Below are 27,386 nucleotides of genomic sequence, written 5' to 3'. Positions count from 1 at the left end.
CTCTCTCTCTCCTGCCCTCTGGTGAGTTTTGCCAGGGATGCTATCTAAGGTTGAAATCTTGCTTACATTTTTAGGTATAAATATAACCCTCACAACACCCCATGAGCAGGCAAGACAAGAGTCATTATCCCTTTGTTATTTTTCAAACTTTAAAAAACAAAAACCAATGCATTCTTATTGTAGAAAAATTGGAGAATTACAAAAAGTAAAGAGAAAAGGTAAATCGCTAATAATTCCTTGACATATAGCCTCCTGGTTCTTTTTTGTTAAGCATGCATGTGCATATATGTATTTTCATTTTGAGTTTTAAGTTTATTTTTTAAAATGCAAAAGTGGGACGCCTGGGTAGCTCAAATGGTTAAGTGGCTGCCTTTGGCTCAGGTCATGATCCCAGGGTCCTGGGGTCGGGCTCCCTGCTCAGTGCAGAGCCTGCTTCTCCCTCTCCCTCTGCCATTCCCTCTGCTTGTGCTCTCTGGCCCTATCTCTCTGTCAAATAAATAAATAAATAAATAAATCTTTAAAAAAATAAAATGCAAAAGTAATATATGTATATGTTAAGGAAAAAACCTTTCATTCTGGGTATACACAAAGAAAAGTTTCCCGTACCAGATCTTCTGAGGTATCTCCTCATAAACAACCACTGTTTACTGTTTCTTGGATATCCTCACAGAAATAATCTCTTTGTGCATCTATTTTTATACACATTATTATGTGTCTAGATCTTTTTCACTTTGTGTGGCCATCTTTCCATTGAGTTCATATAGATTTTTTTTTAACAGCTTTATTGAGGGATAAGTTACATACCATAAAATTCACCCACTTTGAGTGTACAACTCAATTACTTTGAGCAAATTTAATAGAGTTGCGGAAGAACTATCTCCACAATCCAATTTTAGAACATTTCCATCACCACCAAATTTGCTGTCACTTCCAATCTCATTTCCAGCCACAAACAACCACTCATCTACTTTCTGTCTCCATAGATTTGCCTTTCTGGACATTTCATCTCGATATACCCTATGTCATTTTTTGTGTAGGGCTTCTTTTTCTTAGCATGATGTTTTCATGGTTCGTCCGTACTGTAGCATTCCTTTACTGCTGAATAATAGCCCACTGTATGGATATACCACATTTTGTTTAACCATTCATCAGTTAATGGATGTCGGGGCTGCGACAGTTTTGTTGATTATAAATGATACCACTATGACCGTCTGAATATATGGACATGTTTTAATTTCCATACCTAGAAACTTGATTCATTCTTTTTTTATGGCTGTATAGCATTTTGCTGCTTGGAAGTACCTTTTTTTTTTCTTTAAGATTTTATTTATTTATTTGACAGAGAGAGACACAGCAAGAGAGGGAACACAAGCAGGGGGAGTGGGAGAGGGAGAAGCAGGCTTCCCACGGAGCAGGGAGCCGGATGCCGGGCTCGATTCCAGGACCCTGGGATCATGACCTGAGCCGAAGGCAGATGCTTAACGGCTGAGCCACCCAGGCGCCCCCACATGTGAATTTCTTAAAAAAAAAAAAAAGGATTACTGACAAGGACACCGAGGTCTAGAGAAGGGAAAAACGTTGACTGAGTCACCCTGAAAGCTAAGGACTCAAGGTCCGGTCCCCCAACTCCCATACAGGTTCTTCAACTACTCCTCAGTCTATAATGTCCCTGCCTGCCCCGCTGGCCTCATAAAACCCTGGGAAGCCGGCCCCTTCACCTCAGATTCCTGAATTTCTGTACGCCCCCTAGAGGCACCTGGAAATCGCTCTGCATCCCTCCACCACACCTCCGGCCAGCAGGGGGCACTGCTGCCACCTCGATAGCACAAACTGTGTTCACTTTGTGATGCTCCCTTTTCTTCGAACCCCGAGGCACTTCCGGCACCGCGGAACTTTGGTGCAGCCGGACGCTCAGCGTGGGGCGTGGGCGCGCAAAGCGGCAGGAGTCGTTTCCGGCCGTGTCGGTGGTCGAGGTGCAGCGGCGGAGGAAAAATGGAGACAATCCTGGAGCAGCAGCGGCGGTATCATGAGGAAAAGGAACGGCTCATGGACGTCATGGCCAAAGAGATGCTCACTAAGAAGTCCACGGTGAGTGGGGCTTGAGCAGAGGCTACGTCGAGGCTGGGCCCCATCCCGGTGTTTAACCTCGGAGAGCTTTCTTTTTGGTCCCGAGACCCTCCCGCGCCCCACCCCCGGCTCCCTCCGGGGCTCCCTCTCAGAGCTGCGGCCGTGGTAAACGCCCCCCGAGGCCCAGCGCCCCCCGAGGCCTCGGCTGCCGCCGCTGAGACCCGGGCGGGTAAGCTCCGCCCTCGGGCGGCCTTTCCACCTTCAGAACTCCGACTAACGGCGTCTGTGTCACCGTTTGCTTTTCTCCAGCTCCGGGACCAGATCAATTCTGACCACCGCACACGGGCCATGCAAGATGTGAGTGCCCCGCTGTCCGCTTCTCTTTGGGTCGGGATGAGGTGGAAAAGAGAGGGGAGGCGGGGTGCGGGGTCTCAACATGAGCCCTGGCCAAAAGTAGCCAGATTGACCAGTCGCGGGTTGTCTGCCTGGAGATGTCCTCGCGGCTACCAAACCCGAGGGTGCTGAGCTGCCCTTCCTCACCTCTGTGAATGGGACCTCTTATTCATACCATCCTGTGCCCCATGATGTACAAAGAATAGTTATTAGGAGTCAGTGGCCCAGACGCAAAAGGTACCATCCTTTCTCCCCCCACCCCCCAAATGCTGGGCATTAGTGTTTTCCTCCCAGAATACCGTTTTGAAGTTATTTTTACGTACCAAACTACGTTTTCTTAGTAATAGTTCAATTTCTTACTTTTAGGAAGTTAATCAAAATGTTGATACTTATTGCTGAATGATAGGTAAATGAAGGTTATTATACAGTGCTCTTTATTCTTGCGTGTATTTGAAATCTGTTTAGGAAGGACTGAAAGACCTAATCAGAGTTTCAGATTTGCAGGACATAATTAGTATTATTAGCTACTAGTTCCTTATTTAAATCCCCAAATCCAAAATACTGTGAAAACAAAGTTTCTTTGTGGTATGGGGTGGGGTGGGGGTTCTACTTACTTAGCACAAAATCTGACTTGATCTCATTTGGCAGCAAAACCTGACCTTAACAGATAAGCTTTTTATGGTCTTTATCCTACTTAGTAAATAATGCATAATTTTCACTGCAGAATTGTGTTCCAGATTCCAGTAGGGATGGCACATGATATATAATACCTTTTCCAACTTAAAAATTCCAAATTCTGAGGCAGATCTGGCCCCAAAAGTTTTGAAAAAGGGACTAGGTACCGTACTATCTTGAGTTTGAATTCAAAGTTAGCTGTGAGATTTTATTTAGCTTATACACTCAGTCAAGCTTTTTCAAGTAGTGAAAACTATCCTGGGCTACGCTTTTATCTTTGAGGGTCTTAGGTGGGAATGGGAACTGCTGTTTAGCAGAGGGTGACTCTTCTTTTTTTTTTTTTTAAGATTTTATTTATTTGACAGAGAGAGACACAGAGAAGGAACACAAGCGGGGGAGTGGGAGAGGGAGAAGCAGGCTCTCCACCGAGCAGGGAGCCCGATGCGGGGCTCGATCCCAGGACCCTGGGATCATGACCTGAGCCAAAGGCAGATGCTTAACGACTGAGCCACCTAGGCGCCCCTCAGAGGGTGACTTTTATGTGGCTCTCTGACTCTTCTAAGGACAGTTAAGTTTTATTTATTATTTATCAGTAATAAATATAGAAACACCCTACCCTTCAAAAGGTGTCCTTTGGTAATCTTCACCTTGACCTGTTTTAAAAACTAACCAGTGGTGTCTATTAAAGCTACCAGAAAGCTGGGGCGCTGGGGAGGCTCAGTCGGTTAAGCGGCTGCCTTCGGCTCAGGTCATGATCCCAGGGTCCTGGGATTGAGTCCCGCATCGGGCTCCTTGCTCAGCAGAGAGCCTGCTTCTCCCTCTCCCACTGCCTGCCTGCCGCTCCCTCGCTTGTGCTCTCTCTCTCTCTCACTATCTCCCTCTCTCTGTGTCAAATAAATAAATAAAATATTTTTTAAAAAAAGGTACCAGAAAGCACAGGAACTTTTTTTTTTGAGGGGGGGAGGGGCAGAGAGAGGGAGAGAGAATCCCAAGGAGTCTCCATGCCCAGTGCAGAGCCCATCACAGGCTCAATTTCACAACCCTAAGATCATGACTTGTGCCAAAATCAGGAGTCAGATGCTTAACCAACGCCACCTAGGCACCCCCAAAAAGCACAGGAACTTTTTTTTTTTTAAAGATTTTATTTATTTATTTGACACACAGAGAGAGACAGCTAGAGAGGGAACACAAGCAGAAGGAGTGGGAGAGGGAGAAGCAGGCTCCCGGCTGAGCAGGGACCCCGATGTTGGGCTCGATCCCAGGACCCCGGGATCATGACCTGAGCCGAAGGCAGACGCTTAACGACTGAGCCACCCAGGCGCCCCAGCACAGGAACTTTTAACACTACGTCTCTCAAGGTTTCCCTGGGCTTTGACTAGTGAGCCCTGTTGGTTGCTTAGCCCTATAGTTGTACAGATTGCTTTTTTCTGATGGGTTTTGTGTTTGCCTTCCAGAGGTATATGGAAGTCAGTGGGAACCTGCGGGATTTGTATGATGATAAGGATGGGTAAGTGATAGTCACTTCTAGTCCAGAAGTTAGTGCCTCTGAGGAGCTATGATTAAAGGACTGATTTTGTGCACTATGTTCTTTGGATTTTTCCAGGTTACGAAAGGAGGAACTCAATGCCATTTCAGGACCCAATGAATTTGCCGAATTTTATAATAGACTCAAGCAAATAAAGGAATTCCATCGGAAACACCCAAATGAGGTATGAGACTCAGAAAGTATTTTTTCCAAACCTGCCTGAAGAGCATACTAAAGGAAGGATGTAAGGAGAATGGAGATGTAGGGGCGCCTGGGTGGCTCAGTCGTTAAGCGTCTGCCTTCGGCTCAGGTCATGATCCCAGGGTCCTGGGATCGAGTCCCGCATCGGGCTCCCTGCTCCGCGGGAAGCCTGCTTCTCCCTCTCCCACTCCCCCTGCTTGTGTTCCTGCTCTCGCTATCTCTTTCTCTGTCAAATGAATAAATAAAATCTTTAAAAAAAAAAAAAAAGAGAATGGAGATGCACCATTCAGATGTCCTTTCAAAAGAACCTACCATTTAGCTGCAAGGAGCATGATTAGCTGACATCCTACAACTCCAGTGCTTTCAGTTTCTGCCTGATCTTTAGGCCAAGGCCATGCTCTTCCTGGGTAGCCCCAGCCAGTAACTGAGCACAAGTGAGGATACTGTGGTCTGGCTATTTCCATTCAATGCAAGACCCTTGTAATGAGTAGTCTTTGCTCCACAGCTTCTCACTGGGAGGATAAAGCCTTTGTCTGAATCACAATGTAGGCTTTCCCTGCCCAATCCTGCTCTCATAAAGGTTTTTATCTTTCACAGGCATTACCCCCAATAAACTCCTTGCGCTCCTAACTCTGTCTTGAAATCTGCTACCTAGGGGATCCAACTAACACAAAGAGGCTCTACTCACTTGCAGTGATTATTACACTGTCTGGGCTTAGCCCAGAGGCCAAGTCTTTAATGAAATATCTTTCCTAGTCCACTTCTCTCTTCCAATTAATCTTTATGATCTGATTATGTTTTATGACAATGAATGTGTACCCCACTGAATTGTAATAGTATAAGGAGCAGGGATTATATCCCAATTATCTAGAAGCCGTTGAACATCTTGAACAGCTGACCAGAGTTCTAGGGGGGAAAGAGAGCAAGACCATGGCTGTAGCGGATGTGGAGAGGGATGGGTCATAGATTATTCTGAGCTTTCATGACTGTGTAACTGGAAAGTTGTTTGTTCCCTTGGGGGAAGTAAAGAGGTAACCCACTTACAGTGGGAATGAATCTTTATATATGTAGCTTTTTAGGTGATATTATAAAGGTAGAAGTGTCCTGTGAGTTGTAGAAGTTAGGTGACTGGGGTCAGGCAAGAGATTTTAAAAAAGCTTGTGCTTTAGAGAATTATTTCATAGACTTGATGGTTGAAGCCATGAATCGTAGGGTTTGGGGAAAGAGACAATGCAAAGGTAGACTCAGAGGTGCTCCACGTGCTGTGAGGGTGTACTGATGACAATAAGGTACTTTAGTGAAACGGAGCCTGGGAATACTTCAATCACAGAGGTCAAACGATAGCTCTAGGGCATGTCTTACTGAAGCTAAGCAAAACCATTTCAGAAAGGAGGCCACTGGCATCAGCTGTTGTTGACTGGTAACTGCCAGGATTGCTGCCTCATTGAAGCAGTGGGAATGGAAATGCGGTCATGGGCAAAAGTAGGTCATGGGGAAGCAGAAGTATGGATGGGGGGGACAGGCATTTAAAAGCCTAGCAGATTGGCGCCTGAATGGCTCAGTCATTGAGCATCTGCCTTCAGCTCAGGTCATGGTCCCAGGGTCCTGGGATTGAGCCCTGCATCGGGCTCCCTGCTTCTCCCTCTCACACTCCCTCTGCTTATGTTGTCTCTCTCGCGGTCTCTGTCTCTGTCAAATAAATATATAAAATCTTTTAAAAAATAAAATAAAAAATAAAAAAATTAAAGCTTGGCAGAGAAAAGGAGAGGCAGGAGGATCATAAGGAACTAAGGAACATGTGCATGTTTAAGGGCACAGGTAGAGAGAGGAGGAAACTGGAAATACCAGAAAGAAGACATTGAAGTTAAGGGAAAGGAGATGAGGGTGCTTTCTCACACCAGCAGAAGGCTTCCCACCCCTTTGAAGCATCGAGAGTGAAGTCTTTTGCTAACTAAGAGAGAAGACATGAGTACCATTCTGATGTGTTAACTTTATTCCAGCCTTGGTAGAAAGGTGATGAGAAATAGATGGGTTGTTTTTGTTTTAGTTTCTTAAAGATTTTATTTATTTGACAGCGAGAGAGGGAACACAAGCAGCGGGAGTGGGAGAGGGAGAAGCAGGCTTCCCGCAGAGCAGGGAGCCCGATGCGGGGCTCGATCCCAGGACCCTGGGATCATGACCTGAGCTGAAGGCAGACGCTTAACGACTGAGCCACCCAGGCGCCCCGAGAAATAGATGGTTTTAAGAAATGATTGGAAGGGTGCCCAAGATAGACTGAGGGAAAAAAAGGCCAATTATGTGAAAAAAAATACTTTGCACATGCTTGTATGTGCTTGTACATATGCATGTATTTAAATATACAGAAGAGTGGTTTGCAAATTTTGCGAGATATGTTTGAATCCTCTGGGGATTTTTACTTTTTTAAAGATTTGATTTTTTAAAATACTCCCAGGTGATCCTAATGTTGAGCAAAATTTGGAAACAGCTGGTATAAAAAGGTCTCTTAACAGTGCTTACCTATTTGCAGCAGAATTAATAAAGGGGGACTTTGGTTTTGCATTTTGTGTTTTGAGTTTTTGTGAGCATGTGTTACTTCAGGAGTTTTTAATTGAACAGTACAAAAAAAGAGAAAAAAGGAAGGTAATTGCAGAATAATAGTAGGCTCCTAATGAAAAATCAAGCCTCGAATGTCAGAAGGCTAACTTACTATACAGTCCATTTCTGCAACATTGGAACTTGTTTGTTAAAAATCCACCTGAATTTTTCTTTTTTCCCTCAGATCTGTGTGCCAATGTCAGTGGAATTTGAGGAGCTTCTGAAGGCTCGAGAGAATCCAAGTGAAGAGGCACAAAGTAAGTAGGGTTCAACATTTGTCTCTAGCACTAACAAAAGTGCAGGTTAATGACAGAGCTAAGATTTTCCCTGAGGGCCCTAGAAAACAGAGCCCCAGAGAAATTTATAGCCAGGTTCTCTCTTTGCTGGTTTCTAGGCCGGATTGACATCCTAAATTGGCCTTGGACAAAATAATCATTTTGTATTACCCTCGCTCAAATTCACTGGCCTGGAAAACTGAGGTGTGTTCACTCCATGAGCATAGGACATTTGGGTGAAAGGCTGTGTCATGAAACAGAGAACTAGCAGTCCATTTGAAAAGCCACGTCCAAGAAAGTGGTCTTTAATGTTTGAATCACGGATATCTTTGATTCTTTCAGACTTGGTCGAGTTCACAGATGAAGAGGGATATGGTCGTTACCTGGACCTCCATGACTGTTACCTCAAATACATTAACCTGAAGGCCTCAGAGGTAGGACCAGTGGCAGGGGCGGGGGGGAATGGGTCTGATTCTGGGAGTGGGTTAGGATGTCAGGCTTTCTGGACAGAAAGCAGTTAGACTATCTTCCTTGTGTTTTGTAACCCTTACAAAAGACGTAATGGGCTTTCTTAGAATGAAATAATACGCAAAATGAAAGGTTTTTATAGTGAATACGGCAATCTTACTTTATTTTTAGTTTTTAAATTTTTTTTTAAAGATTTATTTTAGAGAGAGCGCGCATGCGTGTGTGCATGCATGCACAGGGTAGGGACAGACAGAGAATCTCAAGCAGGCTCAATCTCCTGACCTTGAGATCATAACCTGAGCCAAAACTAAGAGTCAGACACTCAACCGACTGAGCCACCCAGGTGCCCCTATTTATTTTTATTTTTTTAAGTAAACTCTACACCCAACATGGGCCTTAAATGCACGACCCTGAGATCAAGAGTCACATGCTCTATCAACTGAGCCAGCCGGGCGCCCCAAGCATACTGTTTTCTTAATAAAAGTTATTGCTTATTAATGCAAGCATATTTTGCTTTTTTTTTTTTTTTTAAAGATTTTATTTTATTTATTAGAGAGAGAGAGACAGTGAGAGAGGGAACACAAGCAGGGGGAGTGGGAGAGGGAGAAGCAGGCTCCTGGCCGAGCAGGGAGCCCGATGCGGGGCTCGATCCCAGGACCCTGGGATCATGACCTGAGCCGAAGGCAGACGCTTAATGACTGAGCCACCCAGGCGCCCCCATATTTTGCTTTTATAAACATAAAATATTGTTTTTAAAAACTCACAGATACATATTGAGCCCCTGTGTTAGGCACACATAGTACTAGGTATGTGAAAAATATAAAAATATAATCTCTGCCAGCAAAAGGCTACTAGTGTCTTTTATCACAAGAGTTGAGATTGAATGTGACAATCTCAGGTTACAAGGACATGTATGATTAAGTTCCTCACGGAGTTGTGAGGAAATGTCCCAAAAGTTCAGTGACTGTACTTTAAACTTCAGGAGGGCAGGTCCTGGGGCACCTGGGTGGCTCAGTTGTTAAGCATCTGCCTTTGGCTCAGGTCATGATCCCAGAGTCCTGGGATCGAGCCCCGCATCAGGGTCCCTGCTCCGCGGGAAGCCTGCTTCTCCCTCTCCCGCTCCCCCTGCTTGTGTTCCCTCTCTCGCTGTCTCTGTCAAAAAATGATAAAAATCTTAAAAAAAAAAAAAAAAGAGGGCAGGTCCTGTATCTGTCTTGTTCTCATCTGTATCCATGTACTCGGTCCAAAGATGTTCAGTAAGTGACGGCATGAGAGAACAAATGGCACCTTCAGGACCTTGGTTTAGGATATAGTGGTGTCAGAGCCTTCAACCTTGCATGCAGTTAGTGTTGGACAAATCTTTCTTTCATTTACTGTTTATTGACTCGATCTTTATTTTACAGAGTTAATTACATGTCTAATAGTCTACTCAGTGCAGTGGAATTAACATCCCAGGTAGTGTAGGAATTAAATGATGGGCGAGAAGAAGACTAAGATGAGCCGGGCCTTGTTACTTTATTAGACAACACTCAGTTTTGATTTCATTTATTTGAGACTATAATGAAACTTGGTGCAAACCCCTAACTGGATCTCTTGTCATTTCTCTTTTCAGAAGCTGGATTATATCACATATTTATCCATCTTTGACCAGTTATTTGACATTCCTAAAGAAAGGAAGAATGCCGAATATAAGAGGTAGGCATTGCTGGCCTCTAGGCCTGTCCTGGATTTGATTAGAAGGTTATTCAATGTAAAGATTTGATGGCAGAGTTCTGAATTTTATTGCCTGAAAGAAGGACACAAATGACTTCCAGGTTTATTGGAGGATAGGGATTTTGAATGCCATAGTTTTATTTTATTTATTTATTTATTTTTAAAGATTTTATTTATTTATTTGAAAGAGAGAATGAGAGAGAGAGCACATGAGAGGGGGGAGGGTCAGAGGGAGAAGCAGACTCCCTGCTGAGCAGGGAGCCCGATGCGGGACTTGATCCCGGGACTCCAGGATCATGACCTGAGCTGAAGGCAGTCGCTTAACCAACTGAGCCACCCAGGCGCCCTTGAATGCCATAGTTTTAAACATTTGTCATACTCTGGCTCTGGAAGAATGTGCATCTGTTGGCACATCTGTGATCTTATGCCCATGTTGTTCTCTTAAATTTGTCTCATTGTAGAAGGAAGTCTCATTCAGGGATCTGTGTCTTTGGAGTTTAACAAGAAAAAGATTAGCATTTCTCATTGTGACTGAAGTAAGGTGCTTGGCTGTGATGTATAGATGGAAAGTTTTGTTTGTGTTTTTATGCCCCTGGTTAGTGATCTGTACTACTGATTTTCTCTCTTTTTCTCATTTTCTTTTTAACTAAAATCTTTTATGTGAGTTAAGATTTTAGTATTTGAAATTATGTCATGAGGATGAAATGAGATCAGAAAGTGTAGAATCAAGATGACAGGAAAGGGGCGCCTGGGTGGCTCAGTCGTTAAGCGTCTGCCTTCGGCTCAGGTCGTGATCCCAGGGTCCTGGGATTGAGCCCCACATCGGGCTCCTGCTCCGTGGGGAAGCCTGCTTCTCCCTCTCCTACTCCCCCTGCTTGTGTTCCCTCTCTCGCAATGTCTCTCTCTGTCAAATAAATAAATAAAATCTTAAAAAAAAAAGATGACAGGAAAAAATTCAATTGCAAACTCATTCTAAAAATTAGTATTATTACTTTGAAAAACTGGTATCACTGGAATTATATTTTACAGAGCATAATAATATATAAAAAGTACAAATTCTGCTTTCTCTGTATTGTTCCTTTTTAGATACCTGGAGATGCTTCTTGAGTACCTTCAAGATTACACAGATCGAGTGAAGCCCCTCCAAGATCAGAATGAACTTTTTGGGAAGATTCAGAATGAATTTGAGAAGAAATGGGAGAATGGTACCTTTCCTGGATGGCCGGTGAGCTTCAGTGGGGTTGGGGAGAGGACATGCAGAGGAATTGAATTAATTGTTGTACTTGAATATTGAGCCTCCACCTTAGGGCATTAGCTGCTGATCCCTTGGGATCAGTTGTGACTATGAGGTGTCCTCTGCCACGTATGTCAGGTTTTCTTCCCATGTATACTTTGGAATGAGATTTGTCAGGGCATTCTTGCCATTGGCTGAGCCCAGCATTTTTGCCAACTATGTCATTACTGCTGTGTGGTTCCTATTGACCCAAAACTGAAAAGATTATGTGCTAGAATCTCCATCATGTATTTTCACTCCTGGTGATAAACTTGAGTTTTCCTGAACTCTCAGGGAGAGTATGAACCATCTTATCTTTGGCTCTGCTCTTATGGGAATTTAATTCATAGTCACGCATGTGTATAAGAAAGAGGCCATCTGGGACACCTAGGTGGCTCAGTCAAGCGTCTGCCTCCGGCTCAAGTCATGATCTCAGGGTCCTGGGATCGAGTCCCGCATTGGGCTCCCTGCTCAGCAGGGAGCCTGCTTCTCCCTCTGCTGCTCCCCCTGCTTGTGTTCTCTCTCTCTCTGACAAATAAATAAATAAAATTGTTAAAAAAAAAAAAAAAAAGACCATCTACCACCTGGTAATGTAGATAGATGGCTCTCTTGTCTTCGTTCTAAACCTGGATCTTGCTGTTCTTCTTTCCAGAAAGAGACAAGCAGTGCCCTGACTCATGCTGGAGCCCATCTTGATCTTTCTGCATTCTCCTCCTGGGAGGTATATTTTCTTTAGTAACTGTACTGGTCTCACCTGTTCACTCCTCAGAGAAACCACTCAATTTCCTGTTTCAAATGCCATGGATGTATTATGATGAGACACCAGTTCCTAGGACCAGGCATCTACAAAGAACATGGAAAGATAAAGCTAAAAAGAAAAAAAAACTTACCCAATTGCTTTGAAAACTGTAAAATAATTCTAACTATATGAAACTATAGTGGAGGTTATCATTACCAGTATGATTACATATGAACTTGACCACAGGGTCAGTCCTTTGGAGAGTTTGAACTTAGTGCTAGGTATTGGCTATGTGATGTATGGTTTTGCCATAGCTTCAAGAACACCCAGACACCCGCCTGCAAAGACCTAAGTTTAAGTATTTGTTGTTTCTCAAAATCTACTTATATCAAATTGTAACTCGGCTCTTTTTTATGTAGGAGTTGGCCTCCCTGGGTCTGGACAGATTGAAATCTGCACTCTTAGCTTTAGGCTTGAAGTGTGGTGGGTAAGAGACTGCTTTTTCTATCAGAATTGTCCTATTTTACTGTATGTTTGCACAATAACTGACTCTGATTCCATTCTTTCCATTATCCTGCGCTGCAAAAATATGCAGGCCTATATGGTAGAGTAACTCTGAAACCCTTTCCCCTCCTGTCTCCTTAGGACCCTAGAAGAGCGAGCCCAGAGGCTCTTCAGCACCAAAGGAAAGTCCCTGGAATCACTTGACACCTCCCTGTTTGCCAAAAATCCCAAGTCAAAAGGCACCAAGCGGTGAGTGGCTGGGGTGGCACTTCTGTGGACAGTTTTAAGATTTTATTCCCATGCAGAATTTGTACCATAGCAACCTGTTTTATTGACATTATTGATTCAGAGAGATCCAGTTTGCCTTTTTTCTCCGCAAATGGTAGAGTGCTGTCATTGTTATACACCAAGGACAGTCTATTCTGGTGATTGAGAGCGAGTTAATGTTGAAACGGCTGTAGGTACTTTTTGTTACCTCAGGAGGCTGTGGAGCCTAAATAGGTTCCAAAAATATTTTTCTAAGTTTATTTTTACTAATGACAATTGAATCTTTTTTTAATTGAAGTATAGTTGACACACAATGTTACGTTAGTTTGAGGTGTACAACATAGTGATTTGACAACTTTATACGTTATGCTGTGCTCATCACAAGCATACCTACCATCTGTCACCGTAGAACACTATTAAGGTGCCATTGGTTATATTCCCTGTGCTGTACCTTTCATCCCTGTAGTTGAATCTCTTCTTGAGCCACATGCTTATACAGGGTATTTTTTTAATATGTGTTATGTAATTCTGAAAAGTAGTTGTTACCCTGATTTTTTGCAGAAAAGGACTCAGAAAAGTTATGGAATGTGCCCACTATCTTAGAGTTGCTAAGTATTAAGGATCAGGATTTGTGCCGAAGTCTGCCTGTCCCAGAGCTTGTCTCCTATACCACATGTTCTTTGTAGATTTTTTTTTTTAAAGATTTTTATTTATTTATTTGAGAGAGAGAATGAGATAGAGAGCATGAGAGGGGGGAGGGTCAGAGAGAGAGGCAGACTCCCTGCTGAGCAGGGAGCCCAACGTGGGACTCGATCCCGGGACTCCAGGATCATGACCTGAGCCGAAGGCAGTCGCTTAACCAACTGAGCCACCCAGGCGCCCTCTTTGTAGATTTTAATGATGGAAATTTAAGCATCTTGATGTGTTTTATGTCTTCTAGAATGAGGTCAAAGAAGAAGCTTCCATGCATTCCAAGAAATAACCTTAATACTTCCGTCAGCAAGTCCTGAGCTGAGCAAAGCATTTGCTTTCACAGCATGACATTTGTCACATGCTTGTAGTTTTTAATGCACCCTTGGAATAAATGTTCCAAGGCATTGGGTAAAAGAATCCTTGAGTGATACAGCTTGTTTCTTGTTTCCAGAGACACTGAGAGGAACAAAGACATTGCCTTCTTAGAAGCCCAGATCTATGAATATGTAGAGATTCTTGGGGTAAGTAATGAACTCTGCTGAGAGCAGTAAATACTACAAGGTATGGGAATCAGAGAAATGTGAACTCATGGGATTTTTTTTTTTTTAGGAGCGAAAGAGGAAGGGTGGGTGTTAAACTATTTCAGCAGAAAATAGGGTTCTCTCAGGTACTTGACCCTTCAGTGAGGTCCTGTTCTGTTCATAGGTGCCTGTTGTTATGTGATATTCCCAGGGTTGCCCAATTTCCATGAGGCCAAGCAGAGAGAGTAGACTCCCCTCTCAGTGTAGTATCCAGAATGGTGTAGGTTCTTTGCATTCCAGAATATACCTAGAAGTTCCCGAATATACCTAGGAGATGGAAGCAGATACTCAAAAGGCATTAGGAGAAAGTCTACTTACAGCAGCTTTTCAGGTATTAACTTATTACGAAAAGACAATACTTACACATTCAGAAGATAGCGGGGAATTTGCTAGGGCTAGAATGTTAGTGATACAAAGCTGGCTATGAGCTGCTTCTTGAATATTCTTTTAAGAAAGCTGAAGGGTGGGTTGAGAGTGGAAAAAGTCCTCACCGGACAGGATGCTTATCTCAGAGAAAAAGGAGGAGGAATACAAGGGAAATCACTCAGGGAAGAGAAGGTAGAAGAAAGGGCAGCACGCATCCAAAGAAAATGGTCAGTATCTCTGGGAGTCCTGCAGAAGATCAGCTTTTCAGAGAATGTCTTGCTTTGTACAATTTTCAGCTGCTGTCAGAGCCTTTTCCTTTATTTATTTATTTTTTTTCTTAAAGATTTTATTTATTCATCTGAGACAGATACAGAGAGAGAGAGAGCATGAGCAAGGAGAGAGGCAGAGGGAGAGGGAGAAGCAGGCTCCCCGCTGAGCCAGGAGCCCGACGTGGGGCTCGATCCCAGGACCCTGGGATCATGACCTGAGCCGAAGGCAGACGCTTAACTATCTGAGCCACCCAGGCGCCCCGCCTTTCCCTTTATTGATGTTCAGATGGCATTTTGAGTGATGGTTCTGGCTCAGATAACCTGTTTACATGTCTCTGTCAGTTGCATGGATGTTTTCATTCTGCCTTTGTTTGAGGACCATGCATATAATAGCATAGAGCTCGTCACCTGTTGGTTCCCAACTGCTTTCCTAGCTAGAATGTTGGACACTGGGGGCACTAATATTCTCCACAGTGAACTTGGCTGTGCTGGTATGGGCAGCAGTCTGAGTTGCTAGTCCTCTGAAGATGATTGGGAGGCTGATTTGTACCCATGACCTGAGATGCACCCACTACTTTCTCCCTCCTTTGAGAGCATTTTGCTTTCCCTGCCAGGAGGTGGCACCACTCTCTAGAATTCCAGCCAGAATGGTTTTCAGGAGTTGCTCCTATTATGTACTGATAGGATTTTTATTCTTATCTCACCATTTATTGATACCTGTTGGTTTCCAGACGTTTGCTCAATCCTTGGATACAGTAGTGAATATGACATGTCTCTTGACCTTGAAAAGGCCACTTTGTGGTTGGGGGAGATAAATGATTGTAGCACAATCTGATGCCTGCTACAACACATTGAGACTGTGTTTTCTAAGTAGAAAGAGGGAGAAAGAATGTTCTAGGAAGGAGAAGGGCACCTGAGTGGCTCAGTTGTTAAGCGTCTGCCTTCGGCTCAGGTCATGGTCCCAGGGTCCTGGGATCGAGCCCCGCATCGGGCTCCTTGCTCAGCGGGAAGCCTGCCTCTCCCTCTCTCACTCCCCCTGCTTGTGTTTCCTCTCTCACTGTGTCTCTCTCTGTCAAATAAATATTAAAAAAAAAAAAAAAGAATGTTCTAGGAAGCAAAAACAGGAAGGATGAAGGTAAAACATCATGGAGAGAAAGTAGATATTAGAAAATAATGAGAAGAAAACCAGTGTGTGGAGTGTGCCTTATAAGGGAGGGAGTGGTCAGAGAATAATTTGGAGAGTTATGTTGGAGATTTGGACTTTGTTCTTTAAATAGTAGAAAGACAATAAAAATTTTTTAAAAAGAGTGTACCATTAGATTGGGGTTTTTTAAAAGTACATAAATTTGGGGGAAAAAATGGAAGTTGGACTGGAATGAGGAGAGACTCAGGGCAAGTAAGAAGGTTGTCATCTTGGTGAGGAAGAAGAAAGGACTGGGTAAGGAAATATTTTTAGAGACAGAAAAGACTTTGTTCTCTTTTGTTCTGCAATAGTCCGTGGCCTCAGATGAGCATCTTAGGCAAGTGACCTAAAACCTTTGACTTTTTCCTTCGGGATCAGGGAGAGCCTATTGGTAAGATAAGGAGTTTTGATATGAAGGCAAGATTGTCCCTTTATTGTACAAGTAAGAAAACCGTATCCTTGGAAGTGAGGGGTCAGTAAGGGTTGTAGAAAATTGCCCTTCTTGTTCTGCACTACTTTTTTCTGACTTCCCTTTTCATTTCTGGACCTGACTTAGGAACAGCGACATCTCACTCATGAAAATGTACAACGCAAGCAGGCAAGGACTGGAGAAGAGCGAGAAGAAGAAGAGGAAGAGCAGATCAGTGAGAGTGAAAGTGAAGACGAAGAGAATGAGATCATTTACAACCCCAAGAACCTGCCCCTCGGCTGGGATGGCAAAGTACGTGCCAGCATTACCACCTTCCTTTCCATTGCCCATTCAGGAAGCAGATGCAGACATGAGTCTAATACTGTTTCCTATCTGATTTCTTTTAGCCTATTCCCTACTGGCTGTATAAGCTTCATGGTCTAAACATCAACTATAACTGTGAGATTTGTGGAAATTACACCTACCGAGGTCCCAAGGCCTTCCAGCGGCACTTTGCTGTAAGGAATTCAGAGCCATTTCTCCTGGAAATTGAAGTGTGAAACACACAGCTTTCAGAGAGAATAAGAACAGCCTGAGAAGAGCACTAGTATCCAGAACTTAAGAGAAGCAAGGAGTGGATCTAAAGTCAAGCATGTGGCATTTGACCTCTGGCACCGTGCTAGCCTAGAATAATGCCTGAGATGGTTTCTGGAGGCATTCTGGCACTCTGCTTTTTGAACCTCATTTCTGTTTGCTGTTGTTTGTTCTTGCACTTCTCTCATTTTATCTTTCTCTCAGTACCTTAGACCATCCTCACTTCTGTACCCACTGCTAGTACATAGGACCAAAGAAGGGACTGGCTGCCTCCTTTTTTGTGTCTTAAATGGGCCTTTTCCTCTTTGAAAAATAAGAACTAAGGATAACGTTTATCAAGCAGTTCTTGAGACAAGGCATTATCTGGGTAGTACTCCAGGAAGTGGATTCACCCTTGTTGTGTTTCTGCCTTTGATTCTTAGTACTTGGAAGGAAGTTTTACAAATGGAAAAGATTGGGTGCCTGGGTGGCTCAGTTGGTTAGGCGACTGCCTTCGGCTTGGGTCATGATCCTGGAGTCCCGGGATCGAGTCCCTTATCGGGCTCCCTGCTCGGCGGGGAGTCTGCTTCTCCCTCTAACCCTATCCCCTCTTGCGTTCTCTCTCACTCACTCTCTCTCAAATAAATAAATAAAATCTTTAAAAAAAAAAAAAAATGGAAAAGATTTGCTAGACCAAGGGTAGAGAATGTATATGAACTCTTTGCTCCCTCCCTCAGACATCCATATCACTAACTGATCCTGGGTCTTTTCTATTGAACCCCTGAGTCATCTCTGAATTTTTCTCAGTACTACCTCCAATGCATTGGAATTTGCAGCCAGGATAAAGCCCATGCCATTTGCCATCCCTGAGCCCAAACTGTCATTGTCTCTCCATGCTCTTTTTCACATCCTTCGCCCTTACTTACAGAGGTGACCTGCCATCAGTACCGCTTACTCATGCTGGTGGTGGGGGCTGCGTGGGAGGTCACTGGTTAATTAGAGTTGTGGTGTTTTTCTGTGGTCTTGACCCAGGTTTTGTCTGGGCTATTATTGGATCTAGATCTTGGTTTGAGAAACCAGCCCAGTGAGGAAAACAATGCAATGCTGCTGCTTATCAGTCATGGCCAGCTGTTTACAAACGTGGCCACAGAAGGAAGGCTGCCATTAGGTGGAGTCTTTTGCAGAGGGTCAGGTTAGGGTTTATGTTAGGAGTTTGTGCTCTGTGTTTAGTTATACCTATTTCACATGGTTCTTTTGCTTCTCTCTTCTCCCAGGAGTGGCGTCATGCCCATGGCATGAGGTGTTTGGGCATCCCAAACACTGCCCACTTTGCTAATGTGACCCAGATCGAAGATGCCGTCTCCTGTAAGTATGCTTTATTTATGGTTCCTATGCGCCAGATCCAGTGGCCACTCGTACAGCTCACAGCCCCCAATATTCTGGTGTATCCAGGTCTAGGGGCAGAAGGTTGTGGATGTGTAAAAGCTTCTACAGTCACACAATAACTACATTTTTGAGGGGCATGGGTTGGCCAGCATACTGATTGTTTCCCTCTTGAGGAGAGCCCTGTGCTAACTATAAAACAGGCCTGTTTACTGGGGCCTTGGAACTCCTTTGTATGGAAGATTTTGAGTGAATGGGTATATATGTTTTTCTGAATTGATGTTAATGGTTTAGGAACTGCAGATATTAAGAGGAAAATAGAAATGGGCTCAGTAAGCTTACTTCTGAGGTGACAGGGCAGATGCACGGAAACAGGGTAGCAAAATACCTTTTGTAGAAAGAGCTGAGTGGAGTGCGTGTTGGGAAATGTGTTGTTAAAGCACTCAGTGACCTCAGTCACACTCCCTGTTGGCCTGGCAGCGGTAACTTTTCCTGCCATTAGCCTCACCCTTGAAGGCTTTCTCTTTCTTTCTAGTTTGTCTCTTCTTTGTTGTGTTTTCACTTTGAGCTGGCTAGACTGAGAAGAAAGGAGTCCTGCCACTCCGCTTTGTGAAATTTCAGACAGTCACCCCCGGGTTCATATCACACCGCTCAGCTGGTTGGCCAGCTGACTCCTTTGGCCCCTTCTCTGGGGTTCTTCACATCCGTTGCAGAGCCAAATTAGAAACAACCTTCTAAAGAGCTCCCTGAACCGTGGTGAGCGCGCTTACCCATGGTGAGCGTTGAGTGACACAAAGTTGTCGAATCCTATGTCGTACACCTGAAGCCAACAGAATGTCGTATGTCAGTTATACAATTACCATGCAGTAGTACGGGGGTGGAGGGGAATTTGCGGGAAAGCCTCCCTGATCCTGATTTAGCCTGTGGATTTGGGGGACTTTTTTATTGGGTTTTTTATATGCAGTCAGCTTTGGGGACTTCCCACTTTCTTGTCTTTCCTTATTCATTTAGAAGTCAGGATCATATAGTATCTCCAGTCAGAATTATAATGTGTTTCATTATCAGATCATCCAGTTCACTTCTAATTTACTTTTCATTTTTGCCCTTCACTTTGTTGAGAGGAAATTAAAATAGTAATGAAATGTCTAGAATCATAACACTGTATTTTGAATGCAGTCTCATTTTAAGATGTATTTTCCAGATGTGTACCACTAGTAAGTAGGTCACAGTTCATTTTTTGTGTATTTTTTTATGTCCTGCAATTTGCCTGATTTAATTTATTATTTCTGATACCTTCAGATTGATGTTGACATCATTTTAAGCTTACAGTCATGCCAACTGCTAAAACAAAAGTGATAGTTTTATTAATTTTGTTTGTTTCATGGATAGTATCCTAAGCATTTTCTCCAAGTCTTATGTTAAATTAAATCGAAGTAGGTGATAGGTCATCCTTAACCTGGCTGGTGTTTTCAAAGGAAGTGATTCTTGTGCATCTACACTGATTTTAAGATTGATTCATGGTTTTATTAATCACATTCCACAAGAGAAAGATTGTATTTTTACCATTTTTTATGGGGCATTGGATTAAACAGCATTCCTAGATTCTTTCATACTGGTGGTAGATACTCTTTTTTTTTTTTTTTTTTAAGATTTTATTTATTTATTTGACAGAGACACAGCGAGAGAGGGAACACAAGCAGGGGGAGTGGGAGAGGTTGAGAAGCAGGCTCCCCGCAGAGCGGGGAGCCCGATGTGGGACTCAATCCCATGATCCCGGGATCATGACCTGAGCCGAAGGCAGTTGCCCAACCGACTGAGCCACCCAGGCGCCCTTTTTTTTTTTTTTTAAGATTTTATTTATTTATTTGACAGAGAGAGACACAGCGAGAGAGGGAACACAAGCAGGGGGAGTGGGAGAGGGAGAAGCAGGCCTCCTGCGGAGCAGGGAGCCCGATGTGGGGCTCGATCCCAGGACCCTGAGACCATGACCTGAGCTGAAAGCAGACGCTTAACCACTGAGTCACCCAGGTGCCCCTGGTGGTAGATACTCTTAATGCAGTTATTTATCCTATTAGGATTCTCTTCAGAAGTTTTATATTATGTTCATAAAAAAGAGGTGCTTCTTGTTTTCCTTTGAATCACTTGTCAGGTTTAGGGATCAAAGCCGTTTTTAGGACATAAAATGGATGGGATTACACGCAACATTCTCTTCTGTCATTTGAAACTGTTTATATTTAAATAGAGATTACTTTTTCATACAAAGGGACCAGCCTAAAAAGATTCTCCAGTTAATAACCCGTACAATTCCATGATTTATTATGACAAAGTGGAAACCAAGTGCTTCATTTCTCTTGTTTTATTTTTCCTGCCAGTACTTTCTATAATCTTACAGTTTTTTAAATTCCTTTCTTAAGTCTTTAGGTGAGAACTTTCTTCTCTTTGTTTCTTTATTCTTTTTAATCCATGCGTTTAAACTAGATGTTATTCTTTTAAAAATCCATTAGGGATATCCAGTATTGATATGTTATATTTAGAGCTTTATTTATTAAAGATGTTATTTCTGATTCTTAAATTATTTAAAAGAGTATTTTTAATTATATAGTTGATTGAGGTAGGAGGTCACCCACATTTTCAGAAGAGGAAAGTTAGGTAACTTTTTCAAGGTCCCATAGCTTGTAAATGGGAAAAAGCCAGGGATCAAACTCTTTCCACAATGCTATACTGCCTTCTTTCAATCACCCTCACCAAATAGATTTTTTTTTTTTTTAAGATTGTATTTATTTATTTGTCAGAGTGAGAGTGCACACAAGCAGGGGGACCAGCAGGCAGAGGCAGAAGCAGACTCCTTGCTGAGCAGGGAGCCCGACGCTGGGCTAGATCCCAGGACCCTGGGATCATGACCTGAGCCGAAAGCAGATGCTTAACAGACTGAGCCACCCAGGCATCCCACCAAGTAGTTTTTTGTTTGTTTTTTTTTTTAAAGATTTTATTGATTTATTCATGAGAGACAGAGAGAGAGAGAGAAGCAGAGGGAGAAGTAGGCTCCCAAGGAACAGGGAGCCCGATGCGGGACTCGATCCCAGGACTCTGGGATCATGACCTGAGCCGAAGGCAGACGCTTAACCGGCTGAGCCACCCAGGCGCCCTAAATAAATAAAATTTTTAAAAAATAAAAATAGTTGGGACCCCTCGGTGGCTCACTCGGTTGAGCATCTGCCTTTGTCTCAGGTCATGATCCCGGGGTCCTGGGATTGAGCCCCACATCGGGCTCCCTGCTCAGTGGGGAGCCTGCTGCTCCCTCTGCTTGTGTGCACGCATGCTTGCTCTCTCACTCTCTCTCTCTCTCTCTCTCTGAATAATAAATAAATAAATAAATATTTTACTTTATTTTTTTTTTAAAGACTTTATTTATTTATTTGACAGAGAGCAAGAGAGAACACAAGCAGGGAGAGTGGGAGAGGGAGAAGCAGGCTTCCCACCGAGCAGAGAGCCCGACGCGGGGCTCAAGCCCAGGATCCTGGGATCATGACCTGAGTCAAAGGCAGACGCTTAACAACTGAGCCACCCAGGCGCCCCAACAAATATTTTTAAAAATAAATAAAAATAGTTAATCATTAAGTTAATTCCAGGAAGAAATAACATGCGTTCTCTCCTTGGTCATACCTAGATTTTTAGAAAAACTTATATTTTTCCAGAACATTGTTGGCAGGTTCATGATTATTCCATTCTTCCATTATCCAAATTATTTTCAGAATCTACCTCTTCTTTTTTTTTTGAGAGAGTGTGCAAGCTGGAGACTGCGGGAGGGGCAAAGGGAGAGAGAGAGAATCCTAAGCAGACTCCACACCCAGTGCAGAGCCCAATGGAGGGCTCAGTCTCCCAACTCTGAGATCATGACCTGAGCCGAGATCAAGAGTTGGACTCAACTGACTGAGCCACCCAGGCTCCCCCAGAATCTATCTGTCTGATTCAGATGCCTCAATTAATCAATTTCTCTCATACACATGTTTTTATTAATGCTACTTCTTTGATTTGTTGCAGTATTTCCATCCATCATGACTTTCCTTAGTATTTTTAGTTTCTCTGTATAACAATTATAGTTTTACCTCTACCTCAATATCATTTCGTTCTTTCACTTTTTTACCTCACCCTCAACAGATCGTAGACTTACTACAAATTTATCATCACCTCTCCCCTTCTCATTTCCTCAGGCATTGTTCCTCCTTTTTAGTATCCTAGATTAACTCTCTGGCTTCCTTTCAGACTTTTAGTGATTGTACACACATTGGCTCCCACTAGATTGTGACAGGCTTTATCCCAGGTGTCTCACTAGTAGTAAGCAATTAATTACTGAATGGGGGTTAATTCTGTTATGGTGTAGAGTTTCTACAATTTTTCTTCATTTCCTGTTGGTGGTAGAATTCCTTTTTATTAAACCTGGATTGTCTTTTTTTTTTTTTTTAAGATTCTGAAGTAGACATCTTAGGAATATTTGGTTATAAGGAAGAAAGCCTATTAAAACTAACTTAGTGCCTTCCACCCTTTTTGCAAGAATATGCTTATTCAGCTGTGCTTTTCTCTGTACATACACCTCCTCCACTTTCTTATATCTTTTCACCTGAGTTCACATGTGGACAACCCTAGCCCTGCTCTGATGGCCCTTCCTCAGTTTTCAGAGCCTGCTGTCGTCCAGCTCCGTCAGGGTCTCAGTGTCCCCGTTTATAGGACTGGGGGGAGACAGTAGGGAGATGCAGCTGGGTCCAGTGCCATCTGTAGTCCAGTCAGCTGGGTCTCCAGTAGTCGGCGGCACAAGTGGTTGCTGCTCCTTCCAGAACACATTGAGAAGACATGTTCCTTAATAAGAGGGTGGGCAGGGAAGTAACCATTGCCATAGCTTTTATGCTGGATTTACTTGTTGGTCTTTGTTTTAGATCATTCTGTTGAAGTTTTTCTTCTGGAGTTTTTAGCCAGGAGGGAGGGATTTGGCACTGTCATTTAAACTATAGTTATGTGTTTTTAATCTAAATTTTATTTTTATCATCATCGTTGTTATTATTATTACTGTTTTAGAGAGCGTACACGTGCACACAGACACAAATGGGTGGGGTGGGGTAGAGGGAAAGGAGTGAGAATCTTTTTTTTTTTAAAGATTTTATTTATTTATTTGACAAAGAGAGAGAGAGAGACAGCGAGAGAGGGAACACAAGCAGGGGGAGTGGGAGAGGCAGAAGCAGACTTCCCGCTGAGCAGGGAGCCCGATGCAGGGCTCGATCCCAGGGTACTGGGATCATGACCTAAGCCGAAGACAGACGCTTAACGACTGAGCCACCCAGGCGCCCCAAGAGTGAGAATCTTAAGCAGGCTCCACACGTGGAGCCCGATGCGGGGCTTGATCTCAAGATCCTGAGATCATGACCTGAGCTGAAATCAAGAGCCAGACACTTAACTGACTGAGCCACCCAGGCACCCGCATTTTTGTTTTTTTTTTTTAAGTTGAAAAAACAACTAAGAAATTAGAGTCCTGTGAAATTGCCACCAGAGATCCCCATGATTTAGATGGGTGGTCACCATTGACCGGTATTCACTAGGTATAAATTTGTCTAACTCATAAACTAATAGCATCAAGTTCAGTTACCACCATGTTGTCTACAATAATAGCATAAGAAATTTAAATATTGTAATGAACTCTGTGGACATTGCCAATGAGAGCAGTGACTTTGCTAAAATCATGATATCCTATGTCTCTGGCTTTATATTGGGTCAGCTAGCTCACCAAAAACAGGAAATTCAATTCGTTTGCTTCACTTACTCTTAGCAAATCCACACTGGCGCCCAGAGGCGATCCCATTCTTTTCTGATTGTTTCCAGATCCCTCTGAAAAATAATATCCCCCTTACTGTTCCATAGTTTCCTACATCCATTTTTTTTCCTTAAAAAAATCGTGACAGCCCCCCAAAAAGAAAAAGCAATCACAACAGCATTTCCAATCTCCAGTATTTTAGTACCACTCTGGATTGGATTCTTGAGTGGCCTGGACATAGAATGTGACAAGATTCTGCCCTGGTTCCTTGTAGCACATGAGAAATTTTGTGTTCACTTGTGATGTGCATATTGTCTGGGCCTGAAGACTTCAGCTCATTTGAAGCAATGAGCAAGGAAGGAAAGGATGATGAGGCAAGCATCTGTACACCAGGGACAGAGCTAAGCACTTTCTCATATATTGTCTCCTGTTTCATCCCCCGTCTTAGGAATAAGCTTGCTCTCTATGGTATTTCTTCCACTCTTGTCAAGTTTTTTTTTTTTTTTTAATATTTCTAGTTTTTATTTTTTTAAAGATTTTGTCCATTTATTTGACAGCACACGCACAAGCAGGCAGAGGGAGAGGGAGGCAGAGAGAGAGGGAGAAGCAGGTTCCCTGCTGAGCAGGGAGCCCGATGTGGGGCTCGACCCCAGGACCCTGGGATCATGACCTGAGCCGAAGGCAGACGCCCAACCAACTGAGCCACCTAGGCACCCACTAGTTTTTATTTAAATTTTAGTTCATTAATACATAGCATCAAAGTAATTTTGGAAGTAGAATTTAGTGATTCATCTCTTACATATAACACCCACTGCTCATCACAGTATAATCTTGTCAAGTTTAGAGTTGCTCTACTTGGTGGGAAATGTGGAAGCATCTAGGAATCAATATTCCTAATACTGGTAATATTTTACCTCTCTCCCTCTGTGGGCCTGTCCTAGCCATTCTTTGTGGATCTCTGTTCTGCGAGTGCACCTTCTGACACCAGTCTGACAGCGTTAGGGCTCTCTTTTCTGGTTCAGTGCCTGTCCTGCCTTGTGAATATGTGCTTGCTCCCTCTGAAGCTGTGGTCATTTCTGGAAGCGTCTGCTCCCTTTCATCTTCGTCGGGATACTTTTACTGAACTGTCAGAGTTCTTGTTTTAAAATCTCCAGTGTTTGCTGAGCCATCTTATCTGTCAGATTCTTTGGCCATGATATTTCACCTCTTTTTCTTTTTTTTTTCCTCTTCTGAAGCTTTTGAAATCTGCACACCAGGCTTTAAATAAACATACTTGACCATGTCTAGTGTTCCCTTTCTCTTCTGTAATGAACTTTAAGACCATAATGTCACTTTCTCCCATAATTCCCATATGTTGTACCACATTAACTTCTTTCTTTGAGGGTATATCAGTTCTCTGTTCTAAGAGGTCTTTAGTTATATTTGGTCCAACTTTTCTTTTACAGCACAGCAAAGATTATGGTAAGTTTTGCCATGGAAGGGGTTTTGTCTGTAGGTGGTCCAGAACTGAAATTCTAGTCTGGGGCAGGCAAAAGTCTCAAGCACAGGGTTATCCAGGGGGATCTTAATGGGGACAGGGATGTTGTAACACTTGTCTGCCTGATGGATACTCAGTCTAGTCTTGACTGCTGCTCATTTCTCATCCTGCAGTGTGGGCCAAGCTGAAACTGCAGAAGGCATCAGAACGGTGGCAGCCTGACACCGAGGTGGGTGCTAACATAGTGTTGGGAGAGTGTCAAGTGACCGCTCTCTCATCCTGTAGAAGGGAGGTGAAAGGCAGTCCCTGGTTCACAGTAGTGGCGAGTATTCTGTGCCAATATCTGTAAATTGGCTCTTGACATGTAAGCCTAGTTTATTTGTGATATTACAGGTGTCAGACTTGAAATGTGTGTCTTAAGACCGGTTGTATTCTGCTCTTGAGATGTTGAAGTGGCAAGCAGGAGTACCCAATGTCTTACCCCGCCATGAGGATTCATAGGCTAAGAAGTTGTGAATCCGTATCATAGGTTAGGTCTCCTTTGAGGAAAGCATCCAGTGAGAGATGAGCCTGTCTCATGGGGTGGGGAGGCATCCTTGTTGGTCTTGAGATAGTTATCCCAAAGGGCAGATTCAGAGATGAGGAATGACATGTATGTGAGGTGTGGTAGCTGTTCTTTTTTTTTTTTTTTTTAGGTCCGTGGTTTCCAATATTTCTTTTTTTTTTTTCTTTTTTAGCAGCAAAGCCCTTTACAAACAGTAATGTAGAATTCCGATATATAAAATAAAATAAAGGAGGATTATACTGGAAATGAGGAAGCTCAGCCTTGTCTGCCTCCCTATTAAACCCTCAGTGGCCTCAGGTAGAAAGGGCAGAAACCTAGGGTCTTGGGAATCATTTGAGAACTGTTGTCTTAGGTCACCCTTTCTCAACCGGCGTTCATCATCTTAGAAATAGAGAGTGATTTGAACGAACTATTTTCTCAGGTTTCCCAAAGATAGGTCATAAATGGTACCACCCTAGAGGCCTGGGATGTGTTAGTTCATGACACACAGTGGATGCCTTAGAGCAGTCGGGTTTGATTCTCTTGCAGAACCCCAGTTGAGAAAGGCCGTCTTAGATGAATGCCGTGAAATCAAGCCAGGGTGAGCTCAGGTACCCAGAGGCTTGTTCCAAACATTTCTCCCAGGAGGCATAGCTAACAGTGTGCCCCTTTCTTTTCAGGAAGAATATGAAGACTCCAGTGGGAATGTTGTGAATAAGAAGACTTACGAGGATCTGAAAAGACAAGGATTGCTCTAGTGTTCAGGGACGTTATCTCAGCTTTTGGGCTTGCCCAGGCTTACCTGAAATCTGCTTTTTCTATTTCTCCCAACCAAATGCTCCTAAAGACTCTGCTACTTAGTCTTAAGGTCTAGCGTGCATCTTGTAAAAAACAAGGCATGCTGGCAGATTGCAGGGTTGAGGTGTGTTTTATCTTTGTTTTATATTAAAAGATTGTGTCAGAAAATAAACCCAGGCCTTCGGAATGTGTCTTGTTCTAAAGGCCAGGATTATGGACTAACTCAATCCTTTAGTTCTTAACACTTCCCTACCTCTTTCTCATCAATTTAAGTAGCAACTACGGTTTGAGGAGCAGTGGTTATGTTACATTTATTCTGTGAGGTAGATCTGACCTAACCTCTTTCCCCAGGCCCATTCGCTGCGGTGCCCCTAAAGGCGCATCACCCCAGGATAAGCCCTGCCCTAGCTGAGTCAGCCAATTATGCACGTATTAGACAAAGATGGGGAGGGTGAGCCAGGGCCTCTGCTGAGGACGAGATTGTGGCACCAAGATTTGCTGCCTTTATTTGCATAAAGGAAGGAGTTGAGTTGTCCTGGAATGGGTCTGCACCCCTGCCCCTGCCCCTGCCCCATGCCTCAGCAGCCTGGTGCCCAGTGGCTCTAAGACCAGCTG

The 27,386-nt window shown here is 43.4% G+C and overlaps 1 protein-coding gene across 1 annotated transcript; it reads left to right on the top strand.

Annotated features, from left to right (window-relative positions):
* Positions 1-1,868: 1,868 nt before the first annotated feature.
* Positions 1,869-26,943, top strand: SF3A3 (splicing factor 3a subunit 3). Its single transcript, XM_031016758.2, has 17 exons — positions 1,869-2,088; positions 2,377-2,424; positions 4,590-4,642; positions 4,739-4,844; positions 7,641-7,713; positions 8,074-8,165; positions 9,812-9,894; positions 10,999-11,137; positions 11,838-11,906; positions 12,344-12,411; positions 12,570-12,677; positions 13,840-13,909; positions 16,344-16,508; positions 16,604-16,714; positions 18,044-18,134; positions 25,603-25,658; positions 26,654-26,943. The coding sequence occupies exons 1-17, from the start codon at positions 1,993-1,995 to the stop codon at positions 26,729-26,731; spliced, it is 1,506 nt and encodes a 501-aa protein (XP_030872618.1). The 5' UTR covers positions 1,869-1,992; the 3' UTR covers positions 26,732-26,943.
* The last annotated feature ends 443 nt before the right edge of the window (positions 26,944-27,386 follow it).

Source organism: Leptonychotes weddellii, chromosome 4 (genome assembly GCF_054177405.1).
Source record: "Leptonychotes weddellii isolate Sample4059 chromosome 4, ASM5417740v2, whole genome shotgun sequence".
NCBI lineage: Eukaryota > Metazoa > Chordata > Mammalia > Carnivora > Phocidae > Leptonychotes > Leptonychotes weddellii.
The sequence above is the reverse complement of the archived record's forward strand: the minus strand, read 5'-3'. Positions and strand labels throughout refer to the sequence as shown.

Bases quoted from the DNA above. Each gene is read 5' to 3' on its own strand.
- SF3A3 (XM_031016758.2), top strand. From the start codon at position 1,993: ATGGAGACAATCCTGGAGCAGCAGCGGCGGTATCATGAGGAAAAGGAA. The intron at 11,907-12,343 runs GTATATTTTCTT...TTTTTTATGTAG, and splicing joins CTGCATTCTCCTCCTGGGAG to GAGTTGGCCTCCCTGGGTCT. The intron at 12,412-12,569 runs GTAAGAGACTGC...CTGTCTCCTTAG, and splicing joins TTAGGCTTGAAGTGTGGTGG to GACCCTAGAAGAGCGAGCCC.